Source organism: Branchiostoma belcheri, unplaced genomic scaffold (assembly GCF_001625305.1).
Source record: "Branchiostoma belcheri isolate BF01 breed outbred unplaced genomic scaffold, Haploidv18h27 scaffold95, whole genome shotgun sequence".
Lineage (NCBI taxonomy): Eukaryota > Metazoa > Chordata > Leptocardii > Amphioxiformes > Branchiostomatidae > Branchiostoma > Branchiostoma belcheri.
The window spans coordinates 1,249,332-1,268,558 of NW_017804631.1; the positions used below are offsets into that span (position 1 = coordinate 1,249,332).

The window sequence follows — 19,227 nt, forward strand, 5'->3', positions numbered from 1 at the left end:
CGTACACGACGCTTATGACAGGCAGGCCCATGCTGGCCTTTTACGGAATTTATCCGTTCTGTACGTATGTACTGAGTTCTTGAGTCGTGGAGCTTCGGTAGCCTAACCCAAATCACGATAAGACTGGATACCAGGCTAGACGGTCGTTTGTTTTGAAGCCTTTTCGTTCTAAATAGCGTTTGTTTGACGTCTGAATCTCGCTGGTTTATTGTCGGCAAGGATCGTTTAATTTCTTACTTGTAAATCTTTTTAAACATTGTGGTTACATAATCCGTTGCTTTTCGTCTGCCATATCCTCTGTTTTCGGATAATTTCTACTAATTTCCAGAATCTTGCCAAATTCTATTGTATGGATAAATTCTGTGTTTTACTCCCCGTCTGAACGGCGTTTCTTAGAACTTATTCTCAATATACAGCTGTGAATTATATGATCATTTAGTATGTTTATATTTAGTCGCATGTTGAGTCTGTTTTTATGCTGCCAGTCTCACGTGTATAAGGTTACCATTTCACTGCAGGTGCACCGTTAGGAAATACAAACAGTGACAAGATCACCTTTTTCTGACCTATGGAGTTAATTGCTTGACCTCTCTAATATCTTCGCTTTGGCGCACAAAATATTCCCAAACTGCAGAGCTGTCAAGCGCCATTAATCACAAACTAACTTTGTTGACGGGACCTGGGGATCATTGAATCTGGCCTTTGATATAGTAAAGCTTTGATCGTTCAATGTATAGAGACGGGCTCCAGGCAGCTGAAATGAGTCACCATTAGATAACATGTTGAGTTCCAATGCTAAGCCAACAACACATTGATTGACCCTTCTGTTTAATTGTCAGCAGGCACTTTTGTGAATCCGCTGAAACTTCTTTGTATTAGCTTAAGCCAGCTCATGTTTTGGATATGGACGGCGCCGACGTCGTCAGTGGGCGGTGCATCGATAACTGCCAACGGGGCGATGACGATGTGATGACGATGCCTCAATTTTATTTTTCAGTGTCCCTTGGTTGGACGTTACAAACATCCTCGTATTTCTTCTGCAGGTTGTAATCTTCCCCACCGACCTCTGCTTGGAGAGCACAGATCGTTCACGTCAAGCCGCCGCCGGACACGCCCTCATCCTTCGAGGCAACCGATGTCTACACTCCCCGGTCCTGAGACATCCGTTCCCGATCCCGATAGAACTGTGGGCAGGGGCCAGAAAGTGAGCCTGCGCCGTGTGCCTGGTTTGTACACCGTTATTTTATTGAAACCGATAATTTTTCTGTAATTTTCTTTATAGAAAATGATTATTTTTCTGTTATTATTTCATACTAAACGACTAATTTTTTGTCATTAGTTTATATAGAAAATGACTACAGCACTTTGTATTAGCCTAGTAGTTGTATGTATGTATGACAGTATGAATGTATGTATGTCTAAGTCAAATAGTGCATCTTTTGTCTCCAATTTTCTACATATGTCTGTAATGTGTATGTTAAGTCTTGACCTGTACCTAGCCCGTCGTGGCATGAATGTACAATAAAGGTATTTCAGATTTCAAATTATTTTTGTTATTATTTTATACGAAACGATTATTTTTGTTATTATTTTATACAAAACGATCCCTAAAAATTCCCTGACTTTTTCTCTGAAGACTACGATAAAAGATTGTTAGAGACATGTGGCCATGCCAAATAAGGATTTTGGTGCTGTTTTAATACTCTAGAGGTATCAAAGTTGTTGTTTTTTTTCGTACGGCGTTGACGCTTGGAAGTCGTGACAATGGTAGTGACTGTGATGGCCGGGATGGAGCTATTATTCTATTTTGTATGCCTAGGTTTTGCTAGTTTTGTTGTTTGTTTTTATTCAGTGGCGATCCTAGTAAGTTTATGTGTGCCAGTACAGTTGTCCGTTTTGACAGAATGGGCCGTGTGAGTTTGTCTGTACTGTACACGTATAGGTTGACCCAGCCTATGTTCTGGGTCAATGTCGACGTCGCCAGTGGTTGCAATTGGTTGTCAGGTTGAAACTGTTCAAGGGGCACATGTCTTCTTCTTTTTCAGTGTACATGCAGCGACCCTCGGCCAAGAACGGGGCACACGACGGCCAACGGGCACCGTGAGATCTCTTCCGTTCCTGATCCGGGAAGCTGACCACTGATGGACCTGACACGTCAGCCATCCATCCATCTGGCCCAGGATGTACTTCCCCGAGCACTTTCTCTTCTTCCCTTGCATTAGGGACCAGACCGTCCACGTCAAGCCACCGCCGGACACACCCTAATCCCCCGAAACAACCAACGTCTGCATCCCCGGCCCTGAGACATCCATTCCCGGTCCTGGGAGAGCTGTGAGGCCAATCACACCGCCTGAGACCGACGTGACGGCAGTTCCCGGCACAGCCGATGCGACGAGGCCGATCTGAACGTGCTCTTCGATGTCTAGTATAAGAACGCAAAAGACAATAGAGTCTGCATGATCGATACCAAATGTCATAATGTCTAAAGACATTAGCCAGAGGACCACCCCTTGACCAAATTGTTTGATTGTCTGGATCCATCATATGTCCTAGTACAAGGGCAGTGACAACAAAACATTTTAGCATAAAGAACGACAGTCATTGTAACAACAACTAGTTCAATTGTATTGTCAATAATTTTATTACATTTGGCTTCTCCAGTAGCCAGGCTTTGAGACTGGAGAATGATACAGTCTATATTGTAATCGAAACTGATTGCTGTTATTCAGTACATCCAGTTATCAAACTAACGAGTACAACGGCCATATAAGATTTGTTCAATGATTCACTGCTATATAATAATATCTTAAATACAAGGGAGGCATGTATGGTATTTATAGCAGGACATCTGCATAGTTTTTGTACAATATCCAATGATCATGTGCAACAGGAGTTCCCTGGCTCTACAGCTGTAATAGATGACCTAGTACAGGTGTCTCCCACTGCAAGGTCAGAGGTCAAGTCTAAAAGTCTTGACCAAAGCAAGTCTCTGTGTCATTCCTCAGTTTGTCACTTCTTAGAGTTAGGTCCTAGGTCAGACAAAAAAGGACTATTCTGTTATGAATGTTAGACAGGACAGGTTTCAGGATGCTTAATATTCAGATGGACAAAATCACATCCCCCAACTTCATCTCATCAATTGAACGTACTAACCCTGTACTTGAGGACAATCTGTCGTCCCTAGCTTCGGCCTCCGACAAGATCCACAAGACCACCCCACTAATACCAAATCTCCATGCCATTTATCCCACCTACTGACCCTGTACTTGAGGACAATCTGTCGTCCCTAGCTTCGGCCTCCGACAAGATCCACAAGACCACCCCACTAATACCAAATCTCCATGCCATTTATCCCACCTACTGACCCTGTACTTGAGGACAATCTGTCGTCCCTAGCTTCGGCCTCCGACAAGATCCACAAGACCACCCTACTAATACCAAATCTTCATGCCATTCATCCCACAAAATACGTCGACCCTGTACTTGAGGACAATCTGTCGTCCCTAGCTTCGGCCTCCGACAAGATCCACAAGACCACCCTACTAATACCAAATCTTCATGCCATTCATCCCACCTACTGACCCTGTACTTGAGGACAATCTGTCGTCCCTAGCTTCGGCCTCCGACAAGATCCACAAGACCACCCTACTAATACCAAAGCCCCATCATCTCATCATCCAAAAAAAAAAAACCTTAGGTCCGCCATGTTTCCTTCCCGTCATGCTAAGAAAATTACATTGAACTTCAATTGCAAGTGCTAAACACAATCAGCGTATATTACGCCAAAGCCATCGCCTCTATACACTCCTGCCAAAATGAACACACAACCAGGTAGGCTTTCAGTTACTGCTCTTTCCAAACATACCGCTAGGCGTCGTCCTTACACTGTGGCCCGGTGACAGGTCCCACAATGCACTTCACTCAACTTTGGCCTGCCCCATTGCATGACGGGAAACAAAATGGCGGCGCCCATAAAATCGAGGTAACGTAAAACAGGTTCACGCTATCGCGAACCTGTAAAAATGTTAGCCACCCTACATCTTATTACACAACATGCACCAAGTTTGAAATGGTCACAGCTAGTGCCTCTTGATACTATACGATTTCTCTCGTTCTTTCCATGATATTTGCAGACGACATGGACGTCTCGGTGTTGTACAAGTCTGCGGCGCTGGACCTGGGGATCCAGTGGGTTTGCTGGGCGGTTGCAGTGCCTAAATAAATTAGTACCGAGAAGTTTTTCGATCTGGCCGGGTCGGTAACATAGGCACTGCTGGGCAGCCTGACTGCTGGCCTATTAACTTCACAAGGCAAAAGGTACTGATCATGAGTATAAGATTTGTTATGTGTGGAAGTATTGTGCAAGTATTGTTGACAATCTGAAGATCTGTTAGCCTGATTACATGTAACTTCACTAAATGCTGAGGTTTGGAACTAGGAACTTATCCTCCAAGCAGATGTTGGGAGCACTTATGATCTCTGTACAGTCAATGTGATATACAGTCATGTATTTGTAGCCTGGGGAAAGCTTGAAAATTGCTGTATGTAACTTAGCCAAATATATATATTCATACCATATAACATTTGGCTGTATATATTTGGCTGTATATATTGGCTAACCATCTCATCAATAATGTGAGAAGGGAAGGATCACATAATGCTGTATTGTAGTGGCTAGCATTATGTATATTATCAATTGATCCTTACGTTTGTCTATAACATTCTCCAGGTGCAGACCTCCCTAGTGCTAATCTGGGTGGTCTGTCTATCTGGGTTCCTCTCTGTTTCTGCCAGCGCTGAGAGTTAGGAAGGGAGTACATGTAACGTTACATATACATGTACTAGAGTATGTACTAAATTTATACAATGTGGTACCACAACATTATGATATCCCTGTAACAGAAACTGTATGCAATAAAAGTTTTTTTTAATGACTGACCCTGCAGGACTACCTAGGCTGGTCCATCTGGGCTGTAGGACTCCTGCTGGAAGCTGTGGCTGATTATCAGAAGTCTGTCTTCAATGCAGATCCTGAAAACTCAGGTGGGACATCTCAAATATCAATGGTTAATCTTGGCATTAAAAAATGTATGATTGGTTTCTAGTACTGATAATGATTGTGTTTCAGTCTGTATGTTAAAGAATTGGATTCGAACTCTGGGTTCTCCCAAAGCAATGGAATAATGGTGCTGCACAACTTGCACTACTTCAGGAACACAATGTCACATTTTCAATTTTCAAATTCAGTAATTTTGATTATGTATATATGATACTAAAATTGAATTATCCTGTTTGGCTGAGATTGTTACTTTAGATTTCTAGGAAGAGCCCTGATTTATAAATATAAGTTTACACTGTTGTGTATGTATATAAGTTAACAGTAAATGTATATATATAAGTGTACAGTTTAACAATTTATTCTTTGTTACGTGCACCATGTGTTTCTAATCACTGTTTAGTCCTCCCTCCCAGTGTAAAAAAAAGTCCAAATAGAAGCCAGTCCAGTGTTATGAATGATAAACTGTTGACAGATGGAGAGTTGAAATAATTTGATCTTTCTCACTCTATAGGAAAGTTTATCCAGTCCGGGCTGTGGAGTATCAGCCAGCACCCAAACTACCTGGGAGAGATCAGTCTGTGGCTGGGTCTGTACATCACAGCCGCCGGGGTTATGTCAGGCTGGGAACACATCAGTGTTGTCTCTCCCGTGTTTGTTGCCTTCCTGTTGTTAAAAGTCAGTGGGGTATCTGGCCTGTAGACAGAGGATCGGACGGCAGTTCTGATGCCTTTTGTGTGGTAATATAATATAATGATTCAGTGGTATTTTTTTTTATGTGCTTGATACAAATGTGATCAGCAAATGAAGCAAACCTTTGATGCATTTATAACAGTGGAGTAGCTTTTGTAGTACTAAATTATATATGTGCTGTAGACCGGTCAAAAATAACTCAAAGGCCTTATTGATGGTAATATACACTGTATTTAAGCTTGAATACAGCATATACCATTACAAAACTTTTTATAGTCTTTTTTGGTGTATTTTTTTCTCCCCCATGTTTGTTGGCTTCCTGTTGTTAAAAGTCAGTGGTGTTCCCCTGTTAGATGAACTGGGCATTAAGAGATGGGGGAATAACTCGGGGTACAAAAATGTATCTGGCATACAGGCAGAGGACAGCAGTCCTGGTGCCTTTCGTGTGGTAATGTATTAACAGTGGTGTCCCCCTGTTAAAGGAACTGGGCATGAAGAGATGGGGGAATAATCATGGGTAAGGGTTGGTCGGTAAAGAAGTTCAACATTTTTTACCATTGACCTTACTGAAAGGTCATTAAACAAAAAGTTGAAGGCAATTTCTGATGTAATTTCTTCATGGTTTATTGGAAAAAGCTTACTAACAGGAAAAATTCGTTGACAAAGCGAATTGTCTCTAGAGTTACTTTGTAACTGACAAATAATATACAATTTCAATTTGAATTTGAAAGTTAAACTTTTCAAAATCCCTGAAAGTCTATTGCACATTTGAGTTGATCATAATCTCATACATCGTATATCTTATAATCCATTCATGATCAACATGTCAAAATACTGCTGTAACAGTTATAGGATTTTTTTACATGCTTACAATGACAGTTGTAGGCATTCAAGCTATACATGTGTATTACATTGTTTCAGTATTGCACAGAGTAAAATATATAATGATATAAAAGCATTAAAAAAAATACATTTAGAATGTTCTGAACAGTCATGCATATTTAACAACTATCAGAAGGACAAAAGGCAACACACAAAACCATGCAACAAATTGTGATAACAAAATTAATCCTATCAAAAGTAAGCTTGTCGGCTATTAGTTTGTAACATTTATCTGTTTGTGAGCACTTTGCATTAAGGACATCAGATGTTGGAAATCCTGAAGATTGAAGAGCAAGTCATGCCATAATTTAAAGTAGCAGAAAAATCGTAGTATTCATCTGTTCCTAAACAAAACCTACCCAATGACGTGAATAGTAAAAGCTGATGTGAAGGTGTACCTCAACAATTTCTAATTCAAGTCCTGACATTTACTATAATCTACATAGTTACATGTTTAACTTATTAACTCATATTTCACACAATCATATAGCATTCTGATATATGATGTATGCTATTTTGTATGCATTTGGATGGTTATATACCTGTGAGGACAAGAAACTGTTAAATTGCATTTACAATGTGTATGATTAAAAATTGAAAAAGTTTGATTTTGATCAAATTGTTTTCCATACATTATACATGGAGCCAGTGGTATTGCCATCACAATACCTGTATCTAGATACCCAGTACTTCACACAGAATATAACTGTTACAGTTAATTCCTCTGATCAATCATTGCAGAAACATCTTACCATTATGATAATAGCTCCAATGACCCAAACAAACACAATTTACATCAGTCATCATTACCATGATGTATATAAAAGAAATGTTATGTGCTAGTATCTGAAAAAAATCTGAATATATCAGACAAGTAGAACTGCAGTTTCTTTATTCTGTAGATTCTTTTACTGTGCTCATCAGGGCAATGTTCCTTTCAATTTGCTTCATGATGGGGTGAGTTTTATCAGGAAGGTAAATCTGGTTTGCCATAGTCAAAGCTTCTTGGCAGAGACTTATTGCTTTTTTGTAATCACCAAGGTGGAGCCAAGCTGTTGACAGATTATTCAGTGACACAGCAATGTCAGGGTGTGCTGTCATTTGACCATATATACTCCTGCACATCTGCAGTGCCTGTTCAAAGTAGCTGATTGCCTTTCTGTAATCAGCCAGATGACACCAGGCTTGTCCTAGATTACTGAGTGATGTAGCAATGACAGAATGTGGTGTACGTAGACCATAGATACTCATGCACATCTGCAGTGCCTGTTCAAAGTAGCTTATTGCATTTCTGTAATGACCGAGATGATACCAGGCTTGTCCTAGATTTATGAGTGATATGGCAATGTTAGGATGTGGTGTAGTTGGACCATAGATACTCCTGTTCATCTGCAGTGCCTGTTCAATATAGCTGATTGCCTTTCTTTGTTCACCCAACTTGTGCCAGGCTGACCCTATGTTGTTGAGTAAGGATGTAATGTTGGGATGTTCTGTACTCTCACCATAGATACTTCTATACATCTGCAGTGCCTTCTCATAGTATCTGATAGCTTTTCTGTAATCACTGAGAATGTGCCAGGCTGACCCCAGATTGTTGAGTAAATTTGCAATATCAGAATGTACTGTACCAAAGATACCTCTATACATCTCCAATGCCTGCTCATAGAAGAATATAGCTTTTCTATAATCACTCAGATTGCCCCAGGCTAGTCCTAGTTTGCTAAGTGAAGTGGCAATGTCAGGATGGAGGGTATTAAGGCCATAGACACTCTTGCACATTTGCAATGCCTCTTCATGATACCTGATTGCCTCTCTGTGATTACCCAGATGACCCCAGACTTGTCCCAGATTGTTGAGTTTCATGACAATGTCAGGATGTGGTGAACTTTGACCATATATACTCTTGTACATCTGCAGTGCCTGTTCATAGTAGCTGATTGCCCGTCTGTAATCACCAAGTTGACCCCAGGCTAGTCCTACATTGCTGAGTGAAGTAGCAATGTCAGGATGTGCTTTAGTCTGACCATAGATACTCCTGTACATCTGCAGTGCCTGTTCATGAAGGCTGATTGCCTTTCTGTAATCACCAAGATCACCCAGTGCTAGCCCCAGATTGTTAAGTGACATGGCAATGTTGGCATTTGCTGTACTGTGACCATAGAAACTCCATTGCATCTGCAGTGCCTGTTCATAGTTGCTGATTGCTTTTCTTTGATTACCTAGGTCACCCCAGGTTTTACCTATCTTGTTTAGTAACATGATAATGTCGGAATGTGCTGTACTTTTGCCATAGATGATCCTGCATACCTGAAGTGCCTCTATGTAGTAGCTGATTGCCTTTTCGTAATCACCCACACTGAGACAAGCATCCCCAAGATATCTCAACAAGGTCATTTTATCATTATTGCTATCCTTAACTTCCTTAAGGGCCTCAGCATAACACCTGATAGCTAGTCTGTATTTACATAGCTCAGAGTATAGGATTCCTTTTACTCTTGGAGCACTGTCATATAGATCAGCAACTGGCCTCTCTTCTGCCCTCTCTTCTGCCCATTCGTTCAAAACCCTTTTTAGGGGAACTGCTGTGTAATAGTACCTAAAAAGCTGCTTATCATTTGGTAGGTTGAAAACTGGCTTCAATGCATTTGATGATACTTCATCATGTACAGGAATCATTTGAAGGGATGATTCCTGTGCATTTAGCATTGTTTTCATTGAGGCCAAAGCTGCCAGATTTTCCTTCTGTCCACCATTTGCAATGTATGTTCTGAGCCTGAGTTCTGCTGAGATGCTGGTAAGCACTGTCAGGTGATGTGCATTGTTGGGACTGATCACTTGTTGGATTTCCATTTCTTCTATTGTCTCCCAAATTGTGGTAGGTACAATGCCTGAAGAAAGTGCCAGGCAGTCTACTGCTACAGCTGGGAAGCGGTAGATTTCTTTCTTGACATCAATCAGTCTAGCTACCATTTCTTGATCATTGTAGCTTCTACCATATTCCCTCATTGTCACCTGTGCCAGTTGTTGAGCCATTTTACCTCCATCAGCTTGCAGTATCTTCCCTGTGATGCCCATGTACATGTCAATCAAATCCTGGTCCCCTGCTATCAGGCATGGGTTTCTAAAGATAGTGGCAAGGTGATATCTTTCCTGAAGGTAAAATGCAGCATCCCCCTGTAGTTTTGAAGCCATGTTTTCTGGGGTGCAGATAAGTTCCCTGGGTGGTTCTTTCCAACTTCCCTGCCTGCCCAGTGGAGTTTTGCTTGCCCATGGTACGGAGCCATCAAATGCCAACCCACGAGGTGTAACAGAGTCATAGTACCAGTTATCATGTGGGTTATCGGAGTAAAAGTCATTGAGAGATTTTATTCCTAGTGCTGGGAGAATGGTTTCTCCCAGGTTGACCACCTTGAGGTGTAGATAGTGGGTGAGGTTGCGGAAATACACAAGACATTCCTCACTTTCCTCCTCTACCAAGATGACAAACTGCAGGTCTGAGTATGGAGTGACCATTCCTGTGGATTGTGAACCCAAACCTATCAGGGCATACTTACAGGGAGGAGGACCCATTAACCCAAGACACTCTTCTACAAGCAGGCTAATGAACTCCTTCCTTATTTGTGCAATTTTCTCAAACAACTGCCTGACAGCCTGAGCTCGTTTTGCCTCTATCTCTCTGACACATGGGTCATCCTCATCATGTACATAGGGATCCAGCTGCTGGTCAATGGTTTCCATCTCCAGCTTGACCTGGTCCCGCATCTCCTTCAGCTGTTTCTTATGTCTTTCTTTGTTATCTTGACTCAGATGACTATGAGTATTTAAGACACAATGGAGAAATGACTTCTCTACTTCTGTGATAGCTCTTTCTATGTTGCCATTTAGGACTTGATCCTCTGACCTGGCTACTGCTGCATTGTAGAGTGCTGCTGCTTTGACAAAGTTTCCCCCATCTCCTGTCTGCTGACCTCGCTTACTGTAGACATCCCCCAACTTGCACAGGGGCTCCACCTCTCTCTTGTACTGCTGGGCTCTGGGATCTGGTAAGGAAGATCGACATTTGCCCATGTAAGCATTGATTCTCACTGTCATTTTACCTTAATCCTAGTAGTACATGTACTTGTAATTTTGTTGAACCTCACATGTTCCCTTCTTCTCTCTGTATATACATTTGTAACATTTACTAATATATTATAAATATTTTGGTATGAAAATAGTAATAAGTATGGCGTGATTACTCTTGATCAAATGCATTCAATACATATTAGGCCACACCAATTTAATTTCTTGGTTAACGGATTTTTGTAGAAAAATAATGGAGCGGGCGGGCAAAAAAAAAAAAAAAACAGGCCTAGGCATCCTATTCTGGGCCAAAATGGTACGATAGAAGCCATGAAGTCAACACACCAATCAATCAATCAATCATCCGCGTGCTTCAGGGAAGAAGCATGGCGGCCGCAGACAGCTGTCTCCAGAGGCTTACAGGCTGGTTCAAAATTTAAACAATGAATTTTGAACTTTTAATGATACTACTGCATTGAAAGATGGTATGACTGTAACAAGTAGTAAGAATAGGACTGTTTTTAACTGTTCAGGGCAAAATATGAGCATTTTTCAGTTGATTCTGAACTTTTATTTTTATTTGCAAATCAGAAAAAAATGAAGCGGCAAATCCGTTAACCAAGAAATTAAATTGGTGTGGCCTTAGTTGAGAAAGCCTGAAGCCACTGAACTGTTACAATGTAATCTTATGGAACAAATATACTTTTACTCGACAAATCTTCACTTAGTCTACTACATGTAGCTATACAGGATCATGTACTCAACAGACTTGTGATTCAGCCATAATATTAATCTACTAAATTCTAGTCTGCAAAATTACAACTTACAGTTACTTGTTTGTATTTTAGCATACATGTAGTCTTTGAATTTGCAAAAGATATGCAAACTGCTGACCAATAATTGCAGGACTGGTTAATTTGAACCCTATCTTGCTAAGATTTTCAAGTTGAAGAAAATAATTGTGGGCAAGAATTTTTGCTCTCACCATTTTCCCCTAATGAGAGTATGCATACCTCTGATGTGTACCAACTTGAGTGCAGATGCAAAGTGCTGCTCTGCTGAGTCCAGGTCAGATTTCTGTAGTGCCAAATAACCCTGCCAAAAGTGTTCCTTGTACTGGCTGGAAAATACAGGCCTGGGTAATGCCATATCATTGTACCACAGGAAAGATACTTGTAAATGAAACATGACATCATAACTTGACAATATCATGATGACCTCATCATAACAGTTGACAGTAAAAGTACCAACTTGAAATACCAGAATTCCTCCAAATATTGATGGTCTTTAATTATGATATTACCTTCACCAGAAGGTTAATATGTGTTTTATGTTTTCCATAGCGTTTGATAATACAGATACACACACACATACACAATGTACAAACACTACAATGAAATACATAAAATTTTTATTACCTGTCCGTGCCGTATTGAGGATCAGGGTGTTCAGTGGCCTCTGGTCTGTTGACATCTTTCCTTTTCCTCCTTTTCCTCCTTTTCCTCCTAATCCTAGTAGATTGTCTGCTCTCATGTTCAGTCCTAGAGCTGTGTACCGGTACGCAGTACCGATACTGTACCGGAAAAATTGATTAGGTACAGGTCCAAAATACCTAATCCCTCAGTACCGGTACTGTACCTAAACAATTTCACACCAATTTTATGCCTATTTGTGACCTCAAATGGGTCCCTGTGTAAGGACAGTGTGTTCATGAAAATAAAAACATCTTTAGTTTTGCCTATATTTTATCTGAGCATTCGCCATAAACAAAGAATAAACCTTAACTAACAAGTTTATTAATGTTTTTTTGTTATTGAAGGAGTTCAGAAGAGCATATAAATTGGTCGAATTGTTCAGGTACAGGTTCAGGTCCGGACCTGTACCTAAACCTGTGTACCTGTACCTGTACCTGTACCTAAAATTTGTTTAGGTACACAGCTCTATTCAGTCCTCTTAGATAAATGCTAAAAAAATTATGGATTACTGTTCTATTTTTTTCCATGTCAACATAATTCATTAAGAGTTACACTGCAGAAATTAATGCTCTTTGCAATCATTTTTACTAAATTTGCAAGGCATTTTTTACCATAAGGCCATGTTGATTTGATTACATGGATGATATCCTCTGTGAACCCCAAAACTGATCCACACGTGCGAATAAAATAAGTTTTACAAAAAATAGTTGCTTTCATTACGAAATCTATGTGGTTATGAAGGTTGAACAAATGACACAGAATATGGTCTGGCGAATAATCTCCTCTTCAAATTCATTTCTTTACATTCTCATCTTTTTTCGTTTGATTTTGGCATTGTATAATGGTTTTTAAATATTTTTTTGCAACTTCGTTACTGTATGTTTTTGCTCATTTTGCAACTGTTTTGTACGATTTACAGCATGATTGTACACTTTTTTTTGGAAACGGCCAAAAATTCATGCGTGCGTGGATGTCATCCATAATAATCAAATCAACATGGCCTAATGAATTCATTTTGTATACTCCCAGTAAGTGCACAATGTTCTTTATTAATGATTTTGAAATTGACAACATTTTGCAGGCAATTCAAAATCATGCAGTGTCACTGAGTGCTGTATTGTCTCTCAGTGTCACTGACAGCACTCCATTTTTGTCCATGATTAAGTTTCTTTCCATGCACACTATCACAAAGGCACATGTGTACATCATGCAGAAAGAAGAACATGCTTGTTGTGCTAAGTATTCTAATACTTTAAAAAGTATAAGAGTGATGTGGAAGGCTCACCTTTCTCATTTCTTCCTTCATCTTTTCTGTGTACTTGATCCGATGAAGTAGTGTCACAATCCCATCTACATTTTGTACCTTGATACATGTGTTAAGGGCCCTTTTGTAGATTGGTGTTGCTTTGTGTAACTGTGACAGGTTGGATGTTTCCATTCCATTCTTGAGGTACAAATCTCCCAGTGATTTTAGTGCTTCTTGCTGCAGTAGCATATCATCATCTGCTATGGCATTCACAAACATTTCTGTGTACAGTTTCTCAATCGAATAAATGTCTTTGTAATGACTGTGCCTTTCAAGGTCTATGCAAATTTTTGCTACTCGTATGATGCTGTTATCAGTACTTGGACCTGGGTACAATGACAGATACTTTGGCTTGTATCCCCTGAGCAGTTTTATCGAAAGTTTCTCCATGTAGCCGATACGATGTTCTAGTGTTTGTTTTGTATCTGGATCTTTGCAGCACAGTAGGGAAGCAGAATACAAGGCAGCAGCCTTGTCAAACTCTGCTGAATCTTTGAGGAGCTTGGCTTTTTGAAGATGCAGGTCTCCAAGGCTTTTCAGAACTTCCAACTCTATAAATGAGTCCCCATGCACTATAGCATTTATCAGTGCCTTCCCATACCCTATCATTGGTTGAGATGCCCTAAGATTCAACTCCAGCTCCTGTAGTTTCTTTGCAAGGCTTGGCATGGTGATGTGGCTGCTTTTGCTTGGCACTGTTTCAGTCCTGTTTGACAGAGGAAATGAATTACATTTGATGCTATGCCAAATATAAGTCTTGGGCCAGCAACTGAGGATTGTACCTTGAATACATTCGCCCAACCTACACAGTGTTAAGCCTCGGTCACAACCCGCCTTACGTGCTTTTTGTCCGTACGTTTTTTTGGAGGCTACATGTACATCTGCTACGTTTTTTCTGAAAACATGGGGAAGGAGTGGCATCGACGCACATCACTCGCATGGTTTCGCAAGGTGTAAGAGTGTGGTCTGCATGCCAAGTCTGGCCATGAGTGGTTGCATGCATCGTACGTTGCGCAAGTGGTAAGTGAGTTGTACGTGCTTACAACGTATGATCTCTGTGTGATTGCAACTTTACCGTAAGGAGGCCGTACTCACACGTGCGTCTTTCATACGGTACGTACGGGGCACGCGCGTCGCCCGTACTCGCACGCACGGGTGGTGAATCCGTAGACCGTACGCAGGAAAAGTTTTACATGGGCTTAAAGTTCTACAGCGTGTCTGCGTGCTCCTAAATCCGTAGGATTCCGTACGGAGGCAGTACTCACCACGCACGGATGCCCTGCATTTGCCCACGTTTTTGCACGTAGACAGCACGCAGAAGCACGTACGGCAGGTTGTGACCGAAGCTTAAACTTTTATGTAGTGATGCATTTAATATGTTATTTCAAAAGACAAAATTTAATGTTAATTAGTGATTATATAGCAACTTTTTTATTACATATCTGACCCCATCAATCAGTGTTGACCATGGTCCTACAGTAAGTATTCCATCTCAACATTCTTTTCTGCTAAATTTGTAACACACCACTCGTGACAGTGACTGAAAAAAGTGCAGGCACAGAAACCGTAAATGAAAGAGTACCACTCGTACTGACACCTTAACAAAGGTTTAAATTAAGTTACAGCTGTGAAAATTAAAGCTATTTTAGACTTACACTACCTAAAATTTCTATGGTGCAGTAAACCTGTGAAGAAACTTCAGGCTGATGAAACCTGTGAAGTGTTGATTGATATGTAATCTGTAGTTCATCTAAACTGATGACAGTAATTCAAAATCAACTTGTGCATAGCATTTATTGCAAATTTATAATGAGGCTATTGGCTCAACTTCAGACTGAGTAGATAAGCAAACATTACAGTAACTTTTCCCCACCTTGGTATCATTGGATGCTGCTGGTCATGAGTTACGTCAGTCAATCTTTCCCTGTCCTCCTTGTCATGCACAGCAGGTGATTCATCATCTTCTTGTGTATCTGCCACATCCTAAAATGATTTGCAGGCACTGTGATATTCTCAAGTTCTTTTTGATTTAAGTGTAAATTTTTGCTAATTTAACACTTTTATGTTTTGACCAGTCAGTGAGAGCTTTTGTTTACTACATGTATTATAATTAATAATATATAATAATGAAATTATGGTAACCATAAGTTCATGTAGTTTTACAGTAAGCTAAAGTTATGTTGGGTCTGATATATGATACAACAGTGGCACTCACCATATAGATTTCAGGACTGGGCGAGGACAATGTCAGATCTTTGAGCTTTGTTGCAGTTTGTGACACCTCTGAAGTTATACAGAAAGTAGTAAGCTTTCAACTACAATGTATCTTGCTGAAACCATTACATGTCCTGAAGAACCTTGTTTGCATCAGAAAAAATTGTGTGTAGTGGATCTGAAGAAAAATGTCTAATGATATTCACAATGCTATCACTGTAAAGTATTCCATCACTCATGCAAATTAGGTCATCAAAAAATTATTAGGAAGCCCATCTTAAAGCCTGTAGGGGCCCATAACATAGTCATTGCTTCATTTTGCCAACACCTACTAATTGCAGCATACCAAATATCACTCACTGACACACATACACACACACATCTGTCTCTGTATCACTATCAGTATACAATGATGTACATGTAGCTGGTACAACCACACACTCACATACATGTACACACACACACACAAACACACACACACATGCACAATCATACACATACACAGTGTCACATACATTCACAACCCCCAAAATACTTTCTTAGCAACTTTAAGGTAATACATGTGAATATGAGGCTGTTTCTTATTCTTTTATTTATACTACAATCTTTCCAGACACTAACCGTCTTCCGTTGTCAGACTACACATGTTTGTGTATGTTGTTGCAAGGTCTAACTTCTCAAGCACAGGATTCTGCTTCAATCGCAAAGGTTTGTTGTAGACAGGATACTCTTGGCTTTGTCTCTGCTCTTGTCCTGATTGAATAGAGGGTAAAGAGAATGGTTAATTAATGTCTACAATGATCTATTATAATGTACTAGGAGTGACAATTCTTGGTAGAATGTCACAAGAAATACTTGAAATACATTGTGTACATTATTTTTGGTAAAAGATGAAATTATAGAGTTACAGTACTTTTTTTTTTTACAAATTTAGTACCTGTGGAATGATCAGACCCCATCCTCACTACCCTGAATCCTTTGTCAGTAGGATGTGTCAGCAGAAGATGTCTGCAGCTGGCAATGAAGTCTTCAGGATTGATGGTTATGACAAGGTCATCAGGGGTTACACCATGTGCATGGAGATCTTCTGACATGAAGAGCCTTTTCATTACCTGGTGCACTTCCCCCTGATGGTAAATCTCCCACAGCTCAATCACACTATCCAGGTCATTACAGGAAAAGACTAAAATTACGCTCCCATCTTCCTTTGTCTTTAATAGGATCATTGGGTTGTTGAAAGGCGCTTTGGGTATGTCTGGGTATGTCTTCAAGAGATCCTCTCCTTTCTTGAAGTGTCTTCTGCTTGATTGTTTCAGGTCAACCATTATTCGGATCTCTGAACCGTCTGTTGAACAAAACAACATTTTCAGGATATAGTGAATCCGTATTGCCCAAATGATGACTGGTAAATTGGATTGAATAGGGTTGATGTCACTTGTTAGCAAGTAGTCAAGCAAACAAGTATAAGCAATCATAATATATTTTATGTAACAGTCACAGTGTTACAACTTACTAGTATAATTTCATGATAAATATACTTACCCATTTCTGTGGCCTCACTCCTACTGCCTTTTTCTTTGTTTTTGGCAAAGACTCGGAAGCGATACATCTCGCCAACTTTAAGTTGATCCTGAATAATACATTCGCAATCTGCTGTTTCTTCTACACAAGTTTCCCATTCCCCTGAGATGCCATCAAGCAAGCAACATTTCTCAATGATGTAGGAGATGTCAACACCCTTTGGTACTGTCTTAGGCTCCAACCATTTTAGAGTCACACAGTTGGACCCATTGTAACAGTTACAACTTTGAACAAGAAGGTTTCGTGGTGGAAATGGCTTGTCTGTCAATGGAAAAATAAACAGTCAGATATACATATTCTAACTCAGGCCAGGGCAACATTCCACGTACAATCCTCGAGCAATGATATATATATTATATACTTAATGTTTAATACATGAACTTCTGTATTATAAATAAAAGTATTCAAAGTTGATATGATCATTCTTCATAATTATTGCTAAGATCAAGGACATTACATAGAATATGTAATTAATGTAGTTGAAGATAAACAAAACTTCATGCCATTATGAATTATGATAAATGTATTTCAGAAGAGTGAAGAAAGGAAGACACACAGTTCAAAAAAGACAAACACACCTGGTAGTTTAGCCACCACTCTTCGGAGTACTGTTGGCTCACTGTAGACAGGTTGATCATCAACATCATTCATTGCCCTAACACGAAAGTCGTATTCTTCATATGTAAAGCAGGGAACTGTGAGCTGTGGTTTGTTGTTTTTGCTTATGACTGAAAGTCCATCATGTGCACACTTCCAATGATCATATTTCCCTGCAGAAGATAACCTTTTCTCTACCAAGTATCCCACAAGAGGCTCCTCAGCTGGTGTCCATTGTAGTGTTATACTGTAATCTGTCACTTTTACAGCTTCAAGTTTCTGTGGGGCCATGGGTCTTCTTGCAGGAACATTCTGTTCAACAGCTGTTCTCTTTTTGTATCGAGGATCCGGACCTAACATATCTATAAGTGTAGTCTGATCTGTCTGCCTCAGAGCATCTATAAAGATGTCGGGTGTGCATTTCCCATTCCTTAAAAGAGTATCCAAAAGTTCACCTGCTTTATCTATCTCTTCAACCTTGTGTAGAATTCTCTCCTTGTCAGAAATTGTCAAGGCACGCTTTTGAATCAGATAAGGTAGTACACTTTTCACATCCAGAATATTTGAGATGTCAACATAGTTGTCAAGGAGGAAGTTCTCCATGTCAGTAGGATCATCAGGATCATGACCTAGAAAGTGTTGATTAAAATAATGATAAGTTTATTGCAAGTTCATGCCCTGGGGCTAATTGAATGCAGGTAACAATTACATGGCAACAATTAAACAACGTACAAAATAATTTAAAAACCATCTAATCCACATTGTACATTCTATGACAGAGGTAAATTATCTAAAACTAGAATTCCACGACCTCATACCTTTGCCAGATGATGCTAACATTTACGACTTACAAATTGTTATAATTGTTTCTCATTGATAAATTTAAGACACAGTAAGATCCTCATTTGCAAGATGAAATCACTTGGTCTCATTCCACAGCCAAGTATGGCTGTCATATTTTTTTAGAATTATTATTTTAGCATTTTCTCTATGGCTTAGAGTACGTAATAAAACTATCCAATCTGTTAGACAAAACTTTGCAGGCCACAATTTTGTGAAATTCACACTTATTTTTCAACTCAGGACTGGCCAATTGCAATATTATGGCCATCTGACCTGCTCCTACATGTTTTAGTTACTTAAAGCCAAAGTTCAAAGTCCACAAACCTCGTTTGGTACCAGTCGCCATCTTGACAAAACCTTGAATAGTCAGACCGCGCTATGTTGTTTCAAAGTGCATCCAGCATTGCTTTTGATGTCAACTTCTGACAAGATGAGCAGGGCTAGCAGAATGTCTGGCTGATCCTGAAGATAACAGAAAGGAGTAGTTAGCATAGAGATGACACAATAATAGGCCTCCC

The 19,227-nt window shown here is 39.9% G+C and overlaps 1 protein-coding gene, 1 long non-coding RNA gene and 1 pseudogene across 2 annotated transcripts; 2 read left to right on the plus strand and 1 right to left on the minus strand.

Annotated features, from left to right (window-relative positions):
• The first annotated feature begins 1,144 nt into the window (after positions 1-1,144).
• Positions 1,145-3,039, plus strand: LOC109461707. The gene is made up of 2 exons (XR_002139699.1): positions 1,145-1,226; positions 2,046-3,039. It is a non-coding gene; the product is annotated as an uncharacterized LOC109461707 (long non-coding RNA).
• A 1,025-nt stretch (positions 3,040-4,064) lies between these two features.
• LOC109461676 lies at positions 4,065-6,201 on the plus strand (annotated as a pseudogene).
• A 1,321-nt stretch (positions 6,202-7,522) lies between these two features.
• LOC109461677 lies at positions 7,523-18,469 on the minus strand. Its single transcript, XM_019758056.1, has 7 exons — positions 17,848-18,469; positions 16,626-17,033; positions 13,454-13,674; positions 11,707-11,788; positions 8,969-10,671; positions 8,501-8,704; positions 7,523-8,368 (listed from the first exon to the last, which is right to left on the minus strand). The coding sequence occupies exons 1-7, from the start codon at positions 18,467-18,469 to the stop codon at positions 7,523-7,525; spliced, it is 4,086 nt and encodes a 1,361-aa protein (XP_019613615.1).
• Between the last annotated feature and the right edge of the window lie 758 nt (positions 18,470-19,227).